Below are 25,327 nucleotides of genomic sequence, written 5' to 3'. Positions count from 1 at the left end.
ATGAATGAATGAATGAAATGTACTTAATAGCGCTATTTCCTAAGCTTGAAGTCCAAGATGTTAAAGAGTCAACAGAATTCTCAATGTTATATTTACTGTAGAGATACTGTTGACTGCATAATCAAGGGGCCCAACAGGCTTTCGTGGAGGAAAATTCTCACAGTCCTTATCACCAAACACTATTATACTCCTAACTGCTATGGTTATATCAAAGACTGTTGATCGACTTTGCTTTCAGACAGTATAGTACACAATGTTATGCTTTCCTAGTCGCTAGGAGGCTTGACAGTTACGCTTTTTGCCCCATCTCGGGAACCAGAGAGCACCTTTATTTTATGCATCTCCGTGCATTTTTACCCCTCGGTTAATTTTATATCTCTACTCCTTTTGGACTTCATCTTGATTTCTTGTCTTTCCTATCTTATTATATAAACAAGTACAATAAACTCATATATTTTTGGAATCACCTAAGATACCAATGATAAAGCTCAACACTCAAAACTTGCTACTTGGCACCATCCGCATCCCATTTGGTAACTAATTCACTAATTCTATCAGTCCCCAGTACCTAACAATCCAGCCTTCCATTATCACTTCTATTTCCTGTTCTTCATTCCCACTGCCATTACCTGGACTGCCACGATAGGTCTACCCATAGCCAATCCACCTTACATGGAGCTTATAATCACTCCTTCTTAATCAGTATCAACACATATCATACCTTTATCTTTCCAAACACCTTTTAAAGGTTTCCCACTACTTACGGAAAAGTCTAAACTCTTTAGTCAAGCATTCAAAGCTTTCCATATTCTGATACCAATGAACAGTTTTGTCTATATTTCCCATGTTTGCCCACATGCCTCATCCTCACCTCTAGGTCTTTGAACATGTTGTTTCCCATACCTGCAGTGTTTCCTACCAATCCTCCCTGCCACCTTCCCCTCAAATTTCTACAGTGCCAAATATTACCGTACCTTGAAGACAGAACTCAAATGGCATTATTTTCACAAGCTTTCATCATCCAAACTGAAATTCTACATTCCCACAGTAGTGTATTTGTAACTCTTTTCACGTATTTTTCTCCATCATTCTCTCATATTCGTCTATCATTCTGTCTGTTTCTATCTGCATAAGAGACCATCTCTCATACATGTAAACATACAAAAATTCCAGACCAGTGACTCCGAAGCTTTTTTTAACTACAAAATCCATTTTTCACGAGAAGTGCTATGAGAAAGCCCAATAAGTAAAATGGATGTTTAAAGGAGACTCTCTGGTTGCCGGGGAGAAGGACTGAGAAGATAGCTCACCCCCTCTCCTAAGCAGTACCACAGACATCTTCACAAAGCACAGACTATACTAAACTACACACTCTATGAAGATAAGAAGCATACTTGATTCACATGTCTCCCATTTCGGAAGTCAAGCAACATTGCAAAATCAGATATTCCTGGAGTCAAATCATAGTTGTCACTTATAAACTATGTTCTCTATGCAAATCCTTAAGCCTGCCTAACCTAAATCCTCATTTGTAAAATGGAAATGATAAAGTCTACCTCATGTGATGACCACATGAGAAAGATACACAAGAGTCGCATCTCACAGTATTGCTGACATAGATACAGAGGAATTCTCATTCTCTTACTTTCTTTCCATATCATCAACCCAAATGGCCACCATATAACAGGAATTAAATAAGTATTTCTTGAATGAATTAATGAATGACTGGATGGACAAATGAATGAATGAAAAATTGTCTAAACAAAAAATAAAAAGACAGAAAACATTTAATAACAGGTACAGAAAAAAGACATGCTAAAGAAATACTATAACAAGAAAAAAGGAAAAATACTTTAAAAATGACTTTTATGGCTGGAAAAGAAAAAAAATGGTACTTTATATATTTAAAAACTAGAGACATTTCCAATAAAAATTTACTACCAGAGAAAGAAGCTAAGACGAAAGAATTATTTACACACATAATTTTAAGGCTTACATGTGAATAATATGATATCTGGCTAATATCTAAACTCAATTTACATTCACCAGCTTAGAAATAAGAGTTATAGTAAATTAAACTATAGTGAACGATTATCATGCTTTTAAAAATGAATTTTATTTTGCTGATTTATGTCTCTAACTGTTACGGAATGGTGTTCTGATTTTCTTTTTAAAATGTGTTTCCTTGTTTCTCAAGTTACAAATGTAAAGTTCTGCAATTGTATTTAAAATCTCTTGGAGGTAGATGTGCACAAAAGAAATACCTCAACACAAATCACTATGACACATAATGAACCCAAAAGGAATAGGCATATATCATTTAAGGCAAGATGTTAAGTTTGATAAAAACAAAATCTGACCTTTAATATTTTTTAAAATTGGTTAATAAACATAAAATGCGGCACGGCTTATATTCCACATATTTTTAAACTCTTCTGGCATCCTTGGGGTCTGTCTACAAAAGCAAAGGAGTATGCACATGGCAGAGACTAAAAAATTCAAAGGAACGAAACATAATCCTGTGGGACTGTCCTTTAAATAGAAGGCTGAAATCCAAATAGCTTATTTTTCTGTATTCACAAAACTAATTTCATGCAATAGATGAAAATCAGTTAATGCAAAGTAATGGCATAAAAACAATTAGTGACACTATTAGCACAATATTCTTGAATGGTAAACTAGAAGTCAAAATTAGGTCTTATTATTTAAAGTTATTTATAGTCCTCAAAAATGAGAAAAACAGAACAGAAATTAGATTATAAATATCTCTTATAAAAACGTCACTCCATCAGACCAACAGGTTAAAGAATGAGTTAGCAAATTTGACTCCCAAAGACTATAATAGAGGGCCTTTCATGTGACTTCATAAAAAATGTGAAACCTCTTCCTTCTCACCTACCTATATGAAGGCCAAAATCAATATATTATGCAATGAAACTATTAAAAAATCACTAGAGGGGCTCCTGGGTGGCTCAGTCGGTCAGGCATTCGACTTCGGCTCAGGTCAGGATCTCATGGTTCGTGGGTTTGAGCCCCGCATCAGGCTCTGTGCTGACAGCTAGGAGCCTGAAGCCTGCTTCTGATTCTGTCTCCCTCTCCCTCTGCCCCTCCCCTGCTCATGCTCTGTCTCTCAAAAATAAATAAATGTAAAAAAAAAATTCTTTTTAAATCACTAGAATTCTTAAAACAGATGTATGTTTCGTTTGAAAACTAGGTTTATTTATCAGTAAATAATTTTGTATACACAGTTGGATTAACATTCAAAAAAAATTATAAATGCCTAAATACTGAAATAATGAAACAATAAAATGTCAACATGGTTATCTCTGGATCATAAGATTATTTCCTTCTTTTGTTCTTCTAGAGGTTCCCAAATCTCTCAAATGTGTTCATTTTAAAATCCGAAAGTTAAAGTTCTATAAATATAAATATATGGGTATGTATGCACATGTACACATTTGTGTATTCTAATATGTATGTGTATATCCCCCAGGTGGCGTACTTATGTCTAATTTATAGAAAAAGAACACAGGGTTCTGGTATAAAAATGAGAAAAACTAAAATACGAAGGTACAACTTATGTTATTTAGTAATTAAGAAAATATTCTCAAATCTCCCTAATGTAACTTGGTAGTTAAAACTTTGGCTGTGGAGTCCGAAAGACCTGATAAAACTCCAGCTCCACTGCTTAACAGCTGGGTACCTCTAGAATAAAGTTCCTGAATTTCTTTAACCCTCCATTTCTTCATCTACAATTTGGGAATAATATTATCCAACTAAAGGGCTATTAAATGGAATAATATATGGAAAGATGTTAGTGCTCGATGCCTATTTGGTGACAGTAATAGTACTTCCTCTTCCCGTAACTCTTTGTGTGGCCAAAATTCCTACCAACCCTTCAGGTTTCAGCTTAAATGAGTTTCCTTAGATAGCCTTTCCCTAAATTAAGTTTTCGCATTCCACTATTTCATAGAACTTTTTACATTTTCTTTCACAGCCCTTATCACAATTTATGATTACTTTTGCGAACGTATACATCGTGCACAGCATACTATATGTGCTTAGTAAATTATGAATGAATGCATTTATGAATAAAGATGTTTACATTTATGTTTTTAAGAGAGAGTTTATTTATTTAAGAGCGGGAAAGGGGTAGATGAGGAGAGAGAATCTGTTTTGAGAGAGCGAATGAGAGAGGACGCATGTAAGCAGGGGAGGGGCAGAGAGAGAGGTGCAGGTGAGAGAATCCCAAGCAGGCTCCATACTGTCAGCATAGAGCCTGACGCAAGGCTCAAACTCACAGACTGTGAGATCAAGACCTGAGTTGACATGGCCAAGAATCAGATCCTTAACCGACTGAGCTACCCAGCCACCCCAAAATGTTTATATTTATGATCTCTTCACTGATATCAAATCTTGTCTCTATATAATCAGTGTGACCTTGATTATAAATGTTAGTAACTGTAATACCAATGGGGTATCTAAATTTGAAGTTAATACTTCCAGGGACAAGCGCACAAGGAGAAGAAAAAAAAGTACATATTTACAATCACAATGATAGAAGCACAGTAATTCTCTACATTTTGTCCCTCAGTCTTCCATTAATGAGTTCACTAAACATAAGATTAAGAAAAATGTTATTAAGTTTCTTGGCTTTTTTTTTTTTTAATGTTTATTTATGAGAGAGATTGAAAGAGAGAGAGAGAGAAACAGAGGTGAGCAGGGGAGGGGCAGATAGAGAGGGAGACAGAATCTGAAGCCGGGTCCAGGCTCTGAGATATCAGCACAGAGCCTGACATGGGGCTCGAACTCATGAACCATGACATCATGGCCTGAGCTGAAGCCGGTCACTTAACTGACTGAGCCACCCAGGTGCCCCTAAGTTTCTCGGCTTTTAGTTTGCCTGCTGAGTTTTCTTTAAAGCACCATCTGCTTTAAATTAAATCTGTGATTAAATCTGTGATAAATCAGGGGTCTCTGCTATCTGTTAGGCAACATTAGTGCACTGGCCCTCAAACTGTGGTCCTTAGACTATTAGCATTAGCCTCACCTGGGAATTTACTAGAACTGCAAACTACTGGCTCACCATAGATTTACTGAAACAAAATCCCTGGAGGTGCAGCCCAGCAGTCGTATGGTTTAGCAAGGATCTAAGCTAATTCTAATGCACGCTAAAATCTGGGAACCAATGCATTAGAAGATTTACTCTTTAAAAGCAATAGGCTGCTTCACTGGTTTCTGTCAATTTGACTTGACAGCCTTTATATTTCATCATTAAAATTCTAATATTGTAGTATAACCTCTAAAATACTCCAAAGTCTGAAAAACAGGACATCTGTCAGTACTATAAGACAAGCAACCGAAGAATGATTGCTTAACACATATATGCTACCCATATATGCTGCTTAATCAATTCACGTTGTTACTGTTCTTTTATTAGAAATTAGCTCATTCTAGATCTCCTTCTGAATAAGAAGTTTTGTCCTTGCTTCAGAAACATTCAAGTAAAACTGGAAAGTGACTCCAAATTACAATTACTATTTTCCAAGGTTTTAGAAGTCACAGAAAAAGAAAACGATCTGAGCCAAAACTATAACTCAAAGTAGTATTAGAACTAGATGTAAAGATATATGCAAGTCAAGTGGGTTCTGGGTTACTCTCTATTTTAGAGCTCTAAGTGGGTTCTAGATTAGTGTCTATTTTAGAGCTATAATTCATTAATAATATAATAAGCTGCCACAAGGTTGTAAACATGGCTTAATAATAGAAACTCTGTTAACATAACACATCAGTAGGTCAAATGTGAAAAAAGCATACAATCACATTAAAGATTACCTTTTTAGCATTTGATAAAATTAAACTCCCTTTCATTTTTTTTTAAATTCAAGAATAGAAAACTACCTCCTCAAAGTGACTTAAATTACTTTAAACCAAAAGACAACATCATACTGACGAGTGAATATGAAAAGCATTTCCATTAAGATCAGGAATAAAAAGTTCTATTATCCTCACTCTTAGCTACTAATAGTCTGGAAGTTCTGATTTAAAAGAGAAATAACTTTTAGTTGGGGACAATCTAATTCTGTACCAAGAAGGCTTAGGAGAATCAACTAAAAATTAAAGATGATTAAATTTAAAATGGTTTTACATTTTACACTACATGTAAAGATATGCACAATTAGGTCAAAGGTTCAAGAGCAGAAGATTGAACTGCAAAAATACAGCTTTACTACAAAAACAACAGAACTTCTGAGAAATCAGAAATAGTAATGGTATTTCTAATAGGACTAAAATGTCAATTCCATGAGATGAGAGGGGTTTTTGTTTTATTCACTGTTACATTCCAGACCTAGAATAGTGTCTAACACACAGTAGGCACTCCACAGGCATCTGTTGAAGGAATAAACGAAACGCAAACTGCACACAATAAACCTTTAGATCACATGTGATCTGCCAGCAGACGATCATCTAAGAATGGTTCATTACAAGTCCACAATGAGATAAGGCGTTTGCAGCAAAATGTGAACAAACTGCATCACTGTGCACACCATTTAACGCAGCTTTTTTCATAGGAAAATTATCTCAGTGAGGGAAGCGGAGGACTGGTTAACAATCTGGCTCAAGCTAGTTATCTCATAAAAGACCAATGGCAAACAGTTCACATACTGACTACACTGGGTGGCACTGCTTTAGACTAAATGTTGGGAGTTGATGAGAGAAAAAAAAAAAAAAAACAAACAACTTCAAACCAAAGAATAATTTGTAAAAATAACATCTGGCTGCTGAAATGTGGTCGTAATTAGGTCACTGCATCTCTGAAAGGAAGCAACAAAAAATTTTAAGGATAAGCTCTTTTTGTCAGTTAAAAGTCAGGTTCTAATCACAGAAATTTAGACATTCTACATGAATGAAGTCTTTATACTTTGAGAGCAGTTTATAGTAGATGATCACAGGAATTTAGGCATATAAAGAAGTTATGCTTTAAATATACACAGTTCAAGTATATACCTCACTCATCACTTTAAAGTGGGTCCAATATTGTTGTATCATCTCAAATACAAAAGTAAAACAAAGAACTGAGTCATGCTGGTAGTTTAATGAGGACTATGGGACAAATAGTCAAATTAACACTAATTTATACACAGGGGCTCTGGGAAAGTGAATGGAACTGATGTTCAGAAGACCAGGTATGTGACCCTGAAACCAAAACTAACCAACTACACATTCGAGGGCAAACCACCTCCTTCTCTCTGCTCTTCAGCCTCCTCACCAGTAAATAAAAAGACTGCTTTAAACAATTTCTAAGGACTCTCAAATTTTCCATTCAGTCTAAGTAATTGATACTACCAGACTGCTTTGTTCCTGAATGAAGGCAGACAGGTGGTTCTACAAAGATAAGCTGAAGTTCAATTCTATCTATAATCCTATAAAGTCAAACTAATTTAAAAGGCATAGACATTTATACAGAGATTTGCACAGAACACCTATCAATCTCCTATGTAAATGACTGACATATATGACCTAGTTCATGTGAGAAATCTGAAACATGGACGTTATCATTTGCATTTTATAAACAGTAAAGATCTCACAGCAATATAAAAAAAGAAAACTAATAAAAAAAAGAAAACTAAAAAGAATTCATTCATACTTGTATGACTCCACTAGAGAAACACTTCCTTCCACAAATGGCCTTCTACAAACCAAATACTACACGTTATCTTACAATTTTCTAAGGACACGGTAGAGGTTTCAGGCAAATCAGAGATGCTGTAAGTATAGATAAGAGGGTTATACCTAAAAATGTTTTTCATGAGGCAAAGATAAAGAAGAAACTAAAGTGAATGCAGAAAGAGAATAAAGGGAAGGGTGAAACTTTAGTTCCCAAGTTAATAATAGGGAAGCAAAATAAATACCTGATGCACAATACACAAATGCTTGAAACCTTAAAAACTCAGGGGATGACCAAAATAAAGTGGTAATTTGAAGTCCTAATCGAACATATAGTAGGAGATAGATTACCCATAACCCTATTTCCTACCTGTTCTATTCTGAAGACCTCTGACCTCTTCTCAGCATTAGCAACTCCCGTAAAGGCGGTCTTCCTAAACGTTACTACCCACTATGAACACAACTTCCTATTTATTCTATTTAACACATACCAGGCACTCATGTGTACCAGAGTACTGAAAAATAGGCAAATTATAGCAATCTCTGTAGTCATGAAGCTTACAGTGGGGAACAGAAACAGACAAGATTCCTGCCAAACAATAAGGACCTCTGTAAGAGTACGCTCTAAGGTGCCACAGCACACACAAAGGCAATTAACAAGACTGAATAGGCCAGGAAAGTCTTCCTAGAGGAAGGGATGTCCAAGCTGATGCTTCTATTTTGTTACATTTTCTATTCCTTCAGCTCTCTTTTTTTAAAATTTTTTTAATGTTCATTTATTTTTGAGAGAGAGAAAAAGAGTGTGCGCAGGGGATGGGCAGAGAGAGAGGGGGAGACACAGAATCTGAAGCCTGGCTCTGAGCTGTCAGCACAGATTCCGACGTGGGGCTCGAACCCACGAGCTGCAAGATCATGATGACCTGAACTGAAGTCAGATGCTTCACCAACTGAGCCACCCAGATGCACCTTCCTTCAGCTCTCTTAATTACCACGTCCAAACTACTTACTTTTATACGTCACTGCAGTTTCCACCCCCTTCTCTTTCTCCAGTTTTTCTACAAATTGATCAGCTCTCTCGTACTTTCTACCCATCCTTCCCCACCAGCCTAGTCTCAGTGATTAGAACATCTTAAATTTCAATATGCTTCTGCCACATCTGCCTTCAAATCACTAATCATCTTTCTTTTCCAGTCCCATACCCAGCATCTAAGCACTGTTATAGAAATTATACCACCTCACTGTCAGAGCCCTTGTAAATGCTGAGTCCATGACAACTTAGGCAAGACTAAGCATATTCCTAAGAAGCTTTCACTCCCTAACTCCCTTTAGCATTACAAACCTTTACCCTCCCCTCCGGTTTCCCGACTTCCCATCCTCACCTACCTCAGCCAGTGGTCTTGCCTACTGCTTCAAAATGGTTTGAATAATAATTAGGCACAGCTGAAAATATTGCTTTAGACATTTTTTATGGGTAAAAGAAAAAATGTTGTGTGTACTGAACTAACCCACCAATCTAACTAAAATTCCTCACACGGTTTCATTGGGAAAACAGATCTAGGCCTAAACATAGGACTTACAAATAAACTTTGACCTGCCATCTGACAATTCCAGCTATTAAAAATACAGCCAAAACCAGAACTAAGAAGTAAGTAAACTCAGCTCTCAAAATTGATACTAAGTTTATGCACCAAAGATCATATGATTTTTCTCAGAAGAGTGTCTCTGGCTTTCCGAGTTTATGAACTCTTCTTTTAAATACAAATCTAATAAATTTGACTGCTAGTCTCTTGTAGACTGGTGAAGCAGCTTTCAAAAAAGGGGGAAGTGAAACACTGCCAAAGTGGGGCACACTGACAGCAACAAAATTAGTAGCTGCAAAGAAGAGAGAAAACGTAAAAAAAAACTATAAAAATATGTAAAATCAAACAGCGTAGCAAAGCAGGATCATTTATCATAGGAGCAAAGTAGCTCTGTGGTGCCCTGGGGCATCACTACATTACAAGTGGACTACAACACATGATATTAACAATGAAATTTCAGTTTAAAAAAGATTAAATTGGACCTAGTATTCAGTTTATATACGGTAATAATTGTGCATAGATCTACTATAAAATATGTTCGTTAATATGGTCAAAATAAAATCCAATGGATGGCTTAAATTAGCTCATGTATTTACATAATAAATATATTAACTACAGTTACTCTCTAGAACTTATATTGCATATACACCCTTATATATAAATAATTGCATTTGTCGGAATACAATTTTACATAGCTATGAAAAAATTAAACTAGTCTTTTGTTTCCTGTCATGTTCACCATTCAAAATTAAGACAATAACTGCATGATTTAAAATTGAGGGGATAGTTTGGCTGATTTTTACATATTGTAGGCACAGCACAATTCTACATTCAAGCAAGAAAAACAAATATTAAAGAAAACGGAGAAGTTCTTCGGAGTCTCTAATCATACACTAGTTAACCAACTCATTCATTAGTTTCCATCCAGTGTTGTTTCAAATAAACGTTCCAAATGTAAAATTATTTCATTAATCAACTTTAAAAGTAAAATGAACTGCAAAGACCAAAAGACCAATGTCTGAAATCCGAGTATACAGCAAGAAAGCATAAAAAGAAAAGAAAAATGAAACTGCTTAAAATTTGCACTTAGAATTTGTTTTGGAACTTGATAAAATGATCCCTAAAAATTCATCTGGAAGAATAAAAATAGGAAAAGAGACAAGAAATATTTTAAATGGAAAAGTTATGCGGATGACCCTGAACTATAATAGCAAATTTTAAAACATATTAAGAAGCTATAATAACTAAAATAATGTAGTACTGGCAAAGGAATAGACAATTTAATAGAACAAAGCAGAAAGCTCAAAAATAATAATTTATTATCTGATAAAGGTAGCATTTCAATTGAGGGAAAAGGAAGGCTTATATAATTTATGGTGGTTAGACCACTGGCAACCCAATCTAAAAACTGTTTTAACTTAGAACCCTCTTTGACACTATACAACAAAATAATGGATAAAATATTAAACTGTAGAAATTAAAAACCTGAAATATAAGTACCAGAAGATATGTACAAAAATTGAGGGTAGGACTTCCTGTCAAAGGCAGAAGCAATAAAGTATAAGACTGATTTAGCTACATTAAAAATGAAAACTTACATATTGAAAAGAAATCACTCACTATAGACAAACCTTAAAGAAACCAAAAGATGGGGAGTAGGGTGGCGAGACTTCCATATTACAATCAACAAAGGGCCAATGCCTTTAATATATTAAAAGCTTCAGTAAACAATAGGGAAAAACAAGAACCCAGTAAAATTGTACTAAGAATAGGAACAATTGCCCACAAATAAAGAAATATAAATGGCTAAAATATTTTCAAACTCAGTAGTCAAAGAAAAGCTGTAAAATAGCACAACTATTAAATATCAGAGAGAGATGGAGAGGGATATTCTTATAACTGCTGATGGAAATATAAATCAGTCCAATTTTCTTGGAAGAAAAATTAGGAAGTTACTATCAAAAAGGCTTTTAGATTCAAAAGTTCTTCTAAGATTTTAAGGTAATAGGTATCAAGATCTTATTACGTTATTTTTAATAAAAGTAGAAAACCTGGAAATAATCAAATGGTTCAATAACAAGGGATTAATAGCATGAAAGATATTTATATAATAAAATAATTGTCTAATAACATAGAAACCATTCACAGTATATTAAGTTGGGGGTGGAAAGAAGGAAGATTACCAAAAATCACAGCAATAGCTAAAAATTACTAAAAACTTAAATAAATTATATCAGACACATAAACACACACCAAAGTATAAGACTCTCTCTTGGTAAGGGATTACAGATTGCTTTTGTTCCTTCTTTTTGTTTATCAGTATGAAGATCTTATTACCTTTTCTGCGTTAAGTAACACATTTAGAAGTTGCCTCAGTTTCCTTTGAATAATAAAGGGCTCCCTTGTGTTTATTTAGGCTCTCAAGTTCATCAAACAATAACTCAACTACAAAACACTAGAAGACCTTAAACACATTCTTTTTGTCTTCTGTTTATGTTGCTATGCAGAGGTCTCCTGATGCATTTTTTAAAATTTTTTTATTTAATAATAATTATTATTTTTATATTAAATATTTTATATTAAAATTATTATATAAAATTTACTATATTTTTAATAATAAATAAGTTTATTTATTTTGAGAGACAGACAGAGCAGAGGAGGGGTAGAGAGACAGGGAGAGAGAATCCCATGTAGGCTCAGTGCTGTCAGTGCAGAGCCTGATGCAGGGCTCAAACTCATGAACTGTGAGATCATGACCTGAGACAAAAGCAAGAAAGAGTTGGACGCTTAACTGATTGAGCCACCCAGGCACCCCAAAACTTTTTTTAAATAAATACAAAAGAATGTCTATAACATGTCACTCCATGTGTAAAAAGGAAAAATAAGAACATATTCATATGTGTTTATATGTAGACAAACTGGAAGAATACACAGGAAAGAAGTTGTAACTCAGAGGGTAAAAAACAGGCAACAATGTCAAGAGAACGTTTCACTGAATAACTGACTATTTTTAAATGTGTGAATGTATTACCAATTAAAAACTAAACTGAATAATTCTTTCATGACAATATATGTACTTAAAATACTTATGAATAAAAATATATATAAATGTAAGCATATATAAACAAAACCACAAAAAACATCAAATACCCAAAGCAATCTTGAGAAAGAACAAAGCTGGAGGTATCACAAGCCCAGATTTCCAAATATACTACAAAGCTATAGTAATCAAAACAGTATGGTACTAGCAAAAAACACAGACACATAGACCAATGAAACAGGATGGAGAGTCCAGAGATAAACCCACATCTATATGGTCAATTAATCTATGACAAAAGAGGCAAGAATATACAATGGGAAAAGACAGTCTTTTCAATAAATGGTACAGGGAAAATGGGACATCTACATTCAAAATAAATTGGACCACTTTCTTACACCATACACAAAAATAAATTCAAAATGAATTAAAAATTAAATGTGAGACCTGAAACCATAAAACTCCTACAAGAAAACACAGGTAGTAATCTCTCAGACACTGGCCTTAGCAACATATCTATAGATACATCTCCTCCCACAAAGGGAAAAAAGGCAAAAACAAACTATTAGGACAACAACAATATATAAAAAGCTTTTGCACAGCAAAGGAAAACATCATTAAAACAAAAGGCAACCTACTGAATGGAAGAAGATATTTGCAAATAATAGATGCAATAAGGGATTAATATCCAAAATATACCAAAAACTGACACAACTCAACATCAAAATACCAAAAATCTCATGGAAAAAAAGGCAGAAGACCTGAATAGACATTTTTCCAAAGAATCCATACAGGTGGCCAACAGACACATGAAAAGATGTTCAACATCACTAAGCATCAGAGAAATGCAAATTAAAACCAGTGAGATAACCTCACACCAGTCAGAATGGCTTGCATCAAAAAGAAACAGCAAGTCTTGGCAAGGATATGGAGAAAAAGGAACCTCATGCCTTGCTCTGAAGAATGTAAATTGGTGCAGCCACTGGAAAACAGTATGGAGGTTCTTCAAAAACTTAAAAATAGAAATATTATATGATCCGTAATTCTACTACTTGGTATTTACCCAAAGAAAATGAAAACACTGGGGCGCCTGGGTGGCGCAGTCGGTTAAGCGTCCGACTTCAGCCAGGTCACGATCTCGCGGTCCGTGAGTTCGAGCCCCGCGTCAGGCTCTGGGCTGATGGCTCGGAGCCTGGAGCCTGTTTCTGATTCTGTGTCTCCCTCTCTCTCTGCCCCTCCCCCGTTCATGCTCTGTCTCTCTCTGTCCCAAAAATAAATAAAACACGTTGAAAAAAAAATTAAAAAAAAAAAAAGAAAATGAAAACACTAATTTGAAAAGATACAGGCACCCCTATGTTTACTGCAGCATTACTCACAATAGCTGAGGTATGGAAGCAACCCAAGTGTCCACCAACTGGTGAATGGATAAAGAAGATGTGGTATATATATACAATGGATTATTACTCAGCCATAAAAAAATAATGAGGTCTTGCCATTTACAACAAGATGGATAGACCTAGAGGTACTACGTTAAGTGAAATAAGTCAGACAAAGACTGTATGATTTCACATATATGTGGAATCTAAAAAACAAAACAGATGAATAAGTAAAACAACTGACTCTTAAATATAGAGGAGAAACCGGTGGTTGCCAGAGGGGAAGTGGACTCAGCAATGGGCAAATAGATTAACACATTAAGAGATACAAACTTCCAATTATAAAATAAATTAGTCATGGAGATGAGAAGTACATCATAGGGATTATGGCCAATAATACTATAATAATGTTGTATAGTGATAGATGGTGTCTACGCTTATCATGATGAGCACTGAGTAATATACAGAATTATTAAATCATGTTGTACACCTGAAACTAACAATATTGTGAATTTACTTCAATTATATATTGATTTACATATAAATAAATGTAAACATACATATGTCACATTACTCAATATTGGCAAGGTATATATTATATACACTATTGGTAGAATTACATTTCATTAAAGCCTTTATGGAAGGTCAACAAAAACCTTAAAAGAATTAGTCCTAACAAAATATCCAGTCACACGCTCAAAGATACACACATGCATACACACATACACACACACACACACACACACACACAGAGTACAGAGATAGAGAGAAAACACTGGGTGGGGGGAGAAGAGAAAAAAGGAGGGGAATAGCTCTATATCTGTATATAATGAAAGTTCATTACAATTCTATCTGTAATGCTGAAATATTAGAAAAATACACACTGCAGCTATAAAGATAATGACATTAAATATATTTATCAATATGGAAAGAGCTTATGGTATTATACAAGTAAAAATCCAAGTTATACAATAGCAGTAACAATATGAGCTTTTGGTGTTTATTTTTTATATGCATTGGAAAGGAACTAGAAAGATAAATACCAAAGCATTAACAGTGCTTTTAACCCAGTGAGTTTAAAATGTTCTTTAGGTTCTTTCTATATCTCCTGATATCTTTTCTTTTCAGAAAAACACATGAACTGCTTCTATAATAAGGAAATATAAAAGACATTTCATTATAAATAAAATATAGATATAACAATTCCTACCCATAACATTTCCATGGTTTTAGGGTTTAGGTTTTAGGGTTTTATGTTTTTTTTGGCGGGGGTGGGTAAGGGAGGTTATTTTGTTCTTAATATATAAAACCCACCAACACAGAAGTGAACCGAGATCTCGCGACTGCAAATCTACAACCCTTTCCACTGTATCATGTTATGTAAATCACTCAGATGTGGCATTATCGTCCTTTATATTAACTTACCCTTTAAATTACTCAAATTGTATTATATTATAAATTCCAGATAAATTTTACTGTATATTAAAAACAGATATTACCTCTGTTCATATCCTTCCAAAGGATTAGAGATATACAGGATATTATGAAACCCAAATTCTAGGTTGGAAGAGGCAGAATAAAAAAATACAGTATTTGACTTAGAAATGGGTTGTACTCCAAGTTTGACTGAGTGTATTTCCACACAAAAAGAATGCTGTTTTTGTTGAAGAAATAAGTATCAATTGATTGCCAGACCAGCCCAAAAAGTTTAATTTAACCCATAATTGGCAGAAATATATTACCAGTGCATTGTTATCCCTATTAGACACACATTCCTAACCCACGTAAAACAGGAGTAGGGAAAAGTCACAAAAGGCTACGAACACTGTTCCAGCCATGGTAAAATATATTGTTCTTTCAAGACAGAGAAATCAATGAGAAAAAAAGAGGAAGAAAGCAGTCAAAGATTAAGGGTTGGTTCTCACTTCTCTTCCCTAGAACAGTGGTTTGTAAACTATATTCTGTCCCAGGAAAAAAAAACGGTTATGCCACTCAGAAAACCTAATGACTACAGTATTCTCAAAAAGGCACATGATACTTTAAGATTTTCTAAATATCTATGCAGTGATGTCAAAAAGTATACATTTGCAAAAGGCAGCACACTCATACCAATATATAAATTTTTGTGATGTATCTTAGTATATCAAAAACATATACAAACGTATTAATATATATGTTAACATGTTAAAATACATCACAAAATAAATCAATTCTCATGTCCTTGGATGTAACGCAAAACTACGTATCAGTCTCACACCTAGAGAATCAATCAGAGCTGTGTGTCAGCCAACTTAAAAATGGTCATGAAACCTTAGACCCAACAAACTATCAACTAAAAAAGATTCATTCCCTTATTATTATTATTTTATATGAAATTATATCTTTTTCATTTTAGGAATCATTTACATCCTGTATCAACAGACTTTATTCTTAGGACATAATCAATACGTGATAGTAGATATCAAATTTTCATTTCCTATCCAAAATTACTAACCACTTTCTGATATATTTGCTGTACTAAAGAATCCATTTTTATCCACTACTATTTTTAAGATTTTTGTTTGTGTTTTTAAAGTAATCTCTACACCCAGCCTGGGGCTTGAACACACAACTCCCAGATCAAGGGTCGTACACTCTACCGACTTAACCAGCCAGGCGCCCCTACCCACTACTGTTCCTAAAGATTAATTTTGAATTTGGTACATTTAAAAATAACAAGTTTTCAAAATCTCAGCATGTTAAAAAAATGACTTGACTTAATAATTCATAACGTAATGCTAACTTTGCAGCTACCAGTAATTCTGTAAATCTAGCTAAATGCACATTGGCATGACAATCAAGTACAGTACAATACGTTCAGAGTAATAGTCGTGGGATTTTCAGTAAGACAAAGAATATATAAATTCACAAAGGAACGTTTTCAAGAAATTAACACTTCAGTATTAATTATCTGTACTTTCTATAAAACAGAACATTAATGTAATGTTAAACTTCACAATCAAATCTGACCTGCCAAAGTAACCAAAAATTAATATCCCCAAATCTTTAAAGAACTGTGGGACAATGACAGCCACAATCAAAGAGGAAGAAGTAAAAAGTAAAACTGGTAACAGCACTTAAAAGTAAATATTAAATCCAAAAAAAAAGTCATAACATGTAGTATGTATTTTCCCAATTTCGGTAAAAATATAAGCAAGCATCCCAGAAAAGTAGTAGTCCATGTATAATTTGTATTTTCCATATTTCTTTTAGGTTGTCAAATATACTCATTTAATGTATTCAGTAGGCACATGTGTTTAGTGGCTATCATATTGGAGAGCACAGAAATAGAAATTTCCATCACCGCAGACAGTTCTACTGGACAACAGGCTATGATGTAGACAAATCATTTTTCTCTATGATTATAAAAATTATTCCCATAAAACTGCAAACATCTGCCCCTACACTTACATTTTTATAAGTTTCCTAATCATATGTTGATGATACATTTTTTTGGTTTTTTTGAGTTTTTTTTAAGTTTTTTTAGTGTTTATTTTTGAGACACAGTATGAGCAGGGAGGGGCAGAGAAAGAGGGAGACACAGAATCTAAAGCAGGCTCCAGGCTCTGAGCTGTCAGCACAGAGCCTGACGCGGGGCATGAACTCACAAACCTGAGATCATGACCTGAACGAAGTCGGACACTTAACCCACTGAGCCACCCAGGCGCCCGCCCGTTTTTTTAAGTTTTTTTAATGTTTGTTTATTTTTGAGAGAGAGACAGAGACCGAATGCAAGCAGGGGAGGGGCAGAGAGAGAGGGAGACACAGAAAACAAAGCAGGCTCCAGGCTCTCTGCTGTCAGCACAGAGCCCGACGTGGGGCTTGAACCCACTAACCTCAAGCTCATGACCTGAGCCGAAGCTAGACACCCAACCAACTGAGCCACCCAGACACCCCAGCTGATAACGTTTTTTATAAGATGATGGCAACAACTAACAGGAGAGTATGTACTATGTGCCAGGAACAAGAACTATGTGCTTTGACTGAGTATCTCATTTCATCTTCAAATAAACCCTACAAAGTAGATGCAAGTCCACAATCCCTTATCTGAGAAATGTATTTCAAATTTGGAAGTTTTCAGGTTTTAGAAAGAATAGTGTAAATAAATCATATGCTAGATGCTCTCCCTCTACCCCTCTTTCTCTGTCTCTACCCCTCCCCAGCTCACACATGCTCTCTCTCTCAAAATAAATAAACATTAAAAAAGGGTGGGTGAGGGGGCACCTGGGTGGCAGTGTCAGTTAGGTGTCTGACTAGATTTCAGCTCGTCATGATCTCATGGTTCATCGGATGGAGCCCTGGGTCAGGCTCTACACCGACAGCATGGACCCTGCTTGGGATTCTCACTCTCTTTGCCTCTCTCCTGCTCGAGCTCTCTCCCTCTCAAAATAAGTAAATAAGCATTTAATATATATATATATATACATATATATATATATATATATATATATATATATATGCATATGATACTCTCAGAGTCTAGGCAAGCGCTCAGGAACACAGTGGAATGCATGAATGTTCACACTAAAGACAAGTGAAGTCTATACACAACTGTGTATCTGCTAGGTCCTGGTTCACCATCAAACTAGCTCAGAACCAGTATTCCCGTTCTCCAGTCTCATAATTTGCAACTACACTGCAATTTTAGAATAACGAATCTATGAATTTTTACCTATTTTTCCCTATCTTACTAAGAATACTTAATATAAAATTACCAAAATGACTCTTTCTCTGAATTTTAAGGATTCATTTCTAAGACTGAGCAACACGTTTTTCTCCCTAATTAGAGACAGACATACTATCCTCAACTCAAAGGCCTACTAACTTTCTTTTCATGAGATAACTGATAGAGGTATTTCAGCACAAATTCAAAACTGTATTTTGTCCCATTTATAAGATGACACACTTGTTCAATGCAAGGACTTCATTCAGTTGGATGTAGCAACTTGAACATTTCCTTATTTTTATTTCTGAAAGGAAATAAGTATAACCAACTTTCTTTTTTTTTTTATTTTTTTTTTTAACGTTTATTTATTTTTGAGACAGGGAGAGACAGAGCATGAACGGGGGAGGGTCAGAGAGAGAGGGAGACACAGAATCTGAAACAGGCTCCAGGCTCTGAGCGGTCAGCACAGAGCCCGACGCGGAACTTGAACTCACGGACCGCGAGATCACGACCTGAGCCGAAGTCGGCCGCTTAACCGACTGAGCCACCCAGGCGCCCCAGTATAACCAACTTTCAGTTACACAGCGCTTTTGCGTTCTCAATCAGCTTTAGCATTTTCTCACTTTCAAAAGGAAAGATTGTGACCCATTTCAAATAATTTGAAAATCCTCATTATTGTTGTATCTATAAACCAATGTATATAGTAAAATATTCCAAATAGATGCATTCCACAAAAAGTACAAGGATAAGTTCATCCACGTATTTCGGTGTAATTTAAATTATCAGGAATCAGGAATTAAAGTATTAGTTAATAGTGATAAAATATAAAAGGTACATTTAAATATTCACATTATGTTAAATATTACATTAAATATTCAACCATGTAGCCATATCCAAAATTATGACATATCACAAATAGGAGCATCCAATAAGGAGCATGTAATAAGTATACAATTTCAATGAAAAATTATACTTTCTCTTCATTACTGACATGGCCTTGCTTAAAGCGATTTGGTGGTCAGGTATAGGAAACTGAAATAAATGCTATGAGTATATGAAAATAACATTCCAATACTTCTTATAAAAATTAGACCTCATTACTAATAACACTAATTAATACTAATAATTCAGCTTTGTCATTACTTCATTACAGTACACTACTCACACATAAATTAATAAACATTCATTTGTAAACTAAATTTCATAGATCAGAATCAAAGTTTTACTGACTGAAATGTAGTTTAGCATAATACATCAAAGCACAGACTCTGATGGAGTTACACTCCCAGGCTTAAACACCAGGTTTTGCCACTTATTATAATGGCAATTTTTTGCAAGTTACTAACTTTTGTGTCTCCATTTCCTCCTCTAATCTGTGAGAGGGGAGTAACAGTATTCACCTCATGGGGCTGTGTGAAAATTAAATGAAATGGGGGGGATGGGGGGGTGGGCTTGGGTGGCCCAGTCGGTTAAGCGCCCGATTTCGGCTCAGGTCATGATCTCGCAGTTCATGAGTTCCAGCTCCGCGCTGGGCTTTGTGCTGACGGCTCAGAGCCTGGAGCCTGCTTCAGATCTGTGTCTCCCTCTCTCTCTGTCCCTGCCCTGCTCGCATGCTGTCTCTCTCTCTCAAAAATAAACATTTAAAAAAAAAAAAATGAAAGAAAGAAACGAAATGGTATACGGAAGCATTCAGGAAGTGCCTGGTACACATTATGCTCTACACAAGCATTCACTATGATCATCAGTATTATTAAAGCATCCCTGAAGGTGTAATAAATGTCAGCACTGTTTACCTTTAAGAATTTTTCTCCAATTTCCTAAAAACTTAAACACAGTAGGGAAACTCAATATTTGAAGCAACCCTGCGTGAGTTTAATGAACATCTATTACTAATTCCTATGTTTACATATCAGGTCTCTTTAAAGACAGATTAGTGTGAGGATAGAACTGGGAACAGAATTCTCTCACAGCTCAAAACTTATAATGTTAAATAATAGCCAAAAGATACCATTTTACATAGACAACTCTGCCCTAGTCTAATGCAGCAATGAATAAACAGATTTTGCTATATACCCCAAAAATTCCCAGGAAAAGAAGCAAATCTTACTGTACTAGTTCAGTTTGGGACATACTAAGTTTGAGATGCTCACAGAATACTTAAAGGACACTCCAGGAAGCAGTCAGAAGCACAGACTTCAGGAAGCTTACCCTCAGAAGGTCATCACTCCCTCCCTTGTACTACCATGAAATTAATTGCTCACATCCTATCACATGACAGTCACGTGTCTCCACAACCCTTCTCTATTGCTGCACTATTCTGAAGGCATTTAGGTACCACCAGATAGGAGGCCAATAAATGTTGGTTTTTAAAAATGCAAAACTTGCACAACTGTACAGTTAAGAGAGTGAATTTTATTGTATATAAAAAAACACTCCTCAATAAAAAAATTTCTTTTCAATCTGTGAACTTTAAATATGGATGAAACTTTCATTTGGAAGAATTCTTATAAAATGTAAGTGACGTGTAAACACAAAACCATTATTTTTTTTTTAATTTAGTTGCATGAGAATTACTAAATGCTACCAAGCAGTGAAACCTGGCATCATCACCAGGTCAAAAACCTGACAAAGTACAATATAACAAAGCAAGAAATATATAAATGAGTAAAATAAAGAAGAAAATATCCAATGAAAACTCCTTGAAGTGCTCTTAATCAAAATTCTTAAGAAGTTTGTTAAAATACCTGCAATGTGGATTGAAAAGATTTCACTTTGTAATTTACAGGCTACTTGAGTTCAGTAACTTAAAAATGAAAAGCCTCTTGGGCCCTCCCAGCACACATTACTCAAAGAGCTGTGATAAGAAACATACAGCAAATGTGCTGAGTTATATGTACTCGGTAAGGGAAAGCTGCTTGTCATCCCCAACCCACCAACTCTTTGATGGCTCGTCCTTTAGTTTAAAATCTGTAGAACACTTCCTAAAGAATACTTCACTGGTAGAATTTACAACACAAACTTAAAATATGGTCAATTCTCTCAAGGCGCTAACAGTACAGACCAGCTGCCAGTTCTGTATTTGATCAGGACAATGTCATTTGTGTTTCACAATTAGACACCTTTCACAGTGCAACTATCCCCTGGAAATGATACCACAATACTGTTACTTATTTAGAGGGCAGGGAGCCAAGAGAAAAACAGCTCATTAGTGGTGAAATGACAGCAGAAGATTAAAAAACAGCAATACAGGGGCACCTGGGTGGTTCAGTCAGTTAAGCGTCTGACTTTGGCTCAGGACATGATCTCACTGTCCGTGGGTTCAAGCCCCGTGTCGGGCTCTGTGCTAACAGCCTAGAGCCTGGGGCCTCCTTCAGATTCTGTCTCCCACTCTCCCTGCACCTCCCCTGCTTGCTCACTCCCTCTCACAAAAACAAATAAACATTTTTAAAAAATAAATAAAAACAGCAATACAATACAAACAGACTGAACAGAACTGGTGGGGGTTGGGGGGACACAAGCGGGTAAGGATTCACAGAATGAAATTCCTATAACACAAAATAAAGATGAATACTTAGGGCTGCACTTCACATGTGAAATAAGCAACAATAAATGTATACTTATTCTTATATAATCAAAAGCCTAAAAACCTTACACCAATAAAAAACATTGGTAAATTTGAAAAGTTTCCCCCAATTTGGGCCCTTTTTTTGTGTTCTATGAAGCAATTCATAAGGGGAAAAAAATAACTTCAGACTATAAATGATGAATGTAACTATTAGGAATGGTCTCTCTAAGAGGTCTGAAATAGAAGGAAAATGTACATTTCTTCCAAAGCTGTAGCCAACAATAACTTTTGCATTCTGAATCCAGCTTAAGCACATTAGTTGAGAAGATGTTTGCAAAAGTATTTAATAAGAAAGTGCTGAATTTAGCTTTTATTTTTTTCTGTTTTCTTAAGTGGCCTGCAGTCTATCAAATGCACTAAGAAGAACCTCTCCTAAGTATAAATGACAAAAGGAAATACAGCTTTCTTACAGAGAGCTGTTTCTATAGACCAGGTAAACCTTTTCTGTAAAGGGCCATACAGTAAATATTTTCAGCTTTACAGGCCACATGGTCTCTGTCACAAATACTCTGTCATATAGCATGAAAGCAGTGACAGATAGCAAATGAGTATGGATGTGGTCCAATAAAATCTTCTTTTCAAAAGCAGGCAGCCAGTCCATTGGCCCATGACCATAGTGTGCTGACCTATGCTACAGAGCTTATTTTTTATTTACAACAAATACATTGTTTTAATAAATACCGCCAACTTTAAAATATGATGTCTGGGAATTGCTTTAAAATACTGTATGAAAGAAAAGTAGACAGTAGGGAGAAAGGTTAAGTAGGACTAGCAAAACACAATTATTGTTAAAATTGGATGATTTTATGGAGTTCATGAGTTCATTGGAGTTGGAGTTCATTATCCTACTCTCTTATGAGTTTGAAATTAAAAAGCTTTTAAAAACACAAAGTAAATCAATGAACCAGCTCTACAAGAAAATGAATTTCTTCACTTTACTGTAAACCTTCTAAAGCACATTTGATATTCTGAAACATAATTAACAGAATGCAATATAAAACATTCTTAATGTAAATCTACAAAACTAAAATGAAAATGCTTATCATATAAAAATTATACCAGCATAAAACCCTTAACAATTTCCATAATTTGAAACCCAGGTTCACCTCATACAACTCTTAATATACTAAGTTTATTCTCATCTTATCTAACAAAATACGTTATCAATTTCTGGTTTAAGAATATAACTATTTTCATAGGGGATATGCTATTTATGTTAACATGTAATAGGTATACCATTTTGCAAGTAAATTACTAATTTTTTATTCCTCAGTTTTAAACTCTGGGCAATAAATATTAACGGATTAAAACCCACATAAACAAATGCTGCTTAAGGTCTTCAACAACTAAGAGTGTAAAAGGAACCTCACACCAAAAGGTTTGAGAACCTACGACCTAAACGTTCTCAGTGCTGTCTAAAGTTATGTTTATCGAGCATAGAACAGCCTACGTATCTGAACAATAATCATCACACAATAGCGTTAACCCTCTATGAAGGCTACCAATATACACCCACAAGAGGAAGATACTTAAACCTTCCACAGAAACATTCTTTTCAAATTGCCCAGTATGTCACAAATAATGTATCTACAGGAAAAGAAGAGTTCTAATGTGTTGTCCCACTTACGCGAGTAATTGTCTCCTGAACTAAGAATAAACTAAAACGAATATATGGCAGCAGACATTTCTAATAAATATGCTACCTCCCCTCAAATCAAGATTTGCCATGTCACTCAATGCAAGAAACAAGAAATTAAGCTAAAAAGAGTCTTAAGGAAAGAATGATTGTGCAATTTCTCAAAAAGAACACACGTGTTTTTTAGATGTTCTATGTTTTTTCTCAACATTCAGCAATATAGTGATTTCAAATATTATCAAAACTAAAAAGTAATTTAAATTAGGCTCATGGAATTATTATGATACTTGAGAAAAACAGAGAACCTCTCCGTGAAAACATTTCAACTATCCAAGAATATAATCAACCTCAAAGTCCTCTAAATCTAAAACTAAAATAGTAATAAACAATCCATAACACAGATTTGAGCAGAGAATCATAACGAGAGCAAACCGACTTAAGTGATTGTTCATTCTTTTATAAAGATGAACCAGTACTTATTTTTCAGATACAGCACTACTGGAGCATTATTAACCTATTTTGCCCCTTCTACATATGGCTATTTAAACTATGAAGACACTATTGCATTTTTACTTCGTTAAGTACACATTTCAAAGTTAAGTTTTAGAAATGTTGTTATTTCTATTGTCTTTTATCAAATGAATAAACTTGAAATAGTAAGAAGTGTGATGCAGAGACATACTCACATCATACTCTGTAATTCTGCTGCAAAGCTTACCGACTTCCCCGCACTTCTTCCACTACTTGAAGTGGCAGTAGACATTGGGCTGGCTGCAGTATTATTCATCTAAATAAAAAAGAAATAAGGCTTACAAAATGTATTTAACTATAAACAAGTGTATGGAGAGTGGAAGCAATTATAAATTACTTCAAAAGTAGAGAAAATTTTAAATTTCTAATTTTTACATAAATCTGATTTGTTCCTATTAATATTCTTTATTAAATGAAATAGCAAAAAGGAAAAACTGCTTAGTCGAATATGATATCAAAAATTACCGACTTAAGTGATAAACGTTTTAGTACCAATTTTACAATAAATAATGGAAGAAAAAGAGTCATTAAAATAACAGAACTCCATGGTTTCCAAATACGTTCCAGGGAGCCCTAAGGTTCACTGGCAATATTTCAGGGAGCTCCCAAGGGGTCTCTAAGCACACCCTCCCAGTTCCAACCAGAACAACAGAACAACTCTGATTTTCCTATTCATGTACTCGGGTTCCAAGTGAGCGTTAATACAAAGAAATGCACAACTGCAAAACACAGAATTAGAAAACCAATGCATAATCTAACCCCCATTTGAACCAAACCCTAAAATATAAATAATAAAAATAAACTCAATCAGCACATCAGAAGTAAGTAGTGTGATATTTTACCTTATGGTTAACTAACTCATCAATTTAAAATGTGACTTTTTCCCCCAATACAATTAAGCCGATGCATAATAGGAAAAGTAGATGCCAAACCTAATATATGCTGTTTTATTTAATGCATGTGGCAGTCCTATAAACAAGAATTAGTGAAAATAACATCACAATAAAAGTAGATAAAAGCCTCAACTATTACTCGGTAAGTGCTCAATAAATGTTAGCTATTATTTTGTATGTCCATATAAACATTGCAATATAATTTCCTTACAATAAAAATAATTTGCAGATTTGAACATATGATAAAAGAAAGTAGTACTGGGGCACCCGGGTGGC

General features: G+C 34.9%; 2 protein-coding genes across 17 annotated transcripts in view; one reads left to right on the top strand and one right to left on the bottom strand.

Annotated features, from left to right (window-relative positions):
* The window catches only part of RUNX2 (RUNX family transcription factor 2), a 326,738-nt gene that overhangs the window by 19,449 nt on the left and 281,962 nt on the right, over positions 1 to 25,327 (top strand). The window lies entirely within an intron of this gene.
* SUPT3H (SPT3 homolog, SAGA and STAGA complex component) overlaps positions 1 to 25,327 on the bottom strand; it is a 543,233-nt gene that overhangs the window by 506,736 nt on the left and 11,170 nt on the right. For 3 of the 4 annotated variants that reach the window (XM_019457311.2, XM_019457312.2, XM_019457314.2), the window contains exon 2: positions 24,314 to 24,414. In XM_019457311.2, coding sequence (XP_019312856.1) covers positions 24,314 to 24,414 — 101 coding nt within the window. Of the gene's footprint in view, positions 1 to 24,313; positions 24,415 to 25,327 lie in introns of those variants that run through there. The other variant, XM_053904967.1, reaches the window with a different exon arrangement.

This window comes from Panthera pardus, unplaced genomic scaffold (genome assembly GCF_024362965.1).
Source record: "Panthera pardus isolate Hobbes unplaced genomic scaffold, ASM2436296v1 HiC_scaffold_17, whole genome shotgun sequence".
Classification (NCBI taxonomy): domain Eukaryota; kingdom Metazoa; phylum Chordata; class Mammalia; order Carnivora; family Felidae; genus Panthera; species Panthera pardus.
Note: the sequence above shows the minus strand (reverse complement) of the source record. Positions and strands in the feature narration are given on the sequence as shown.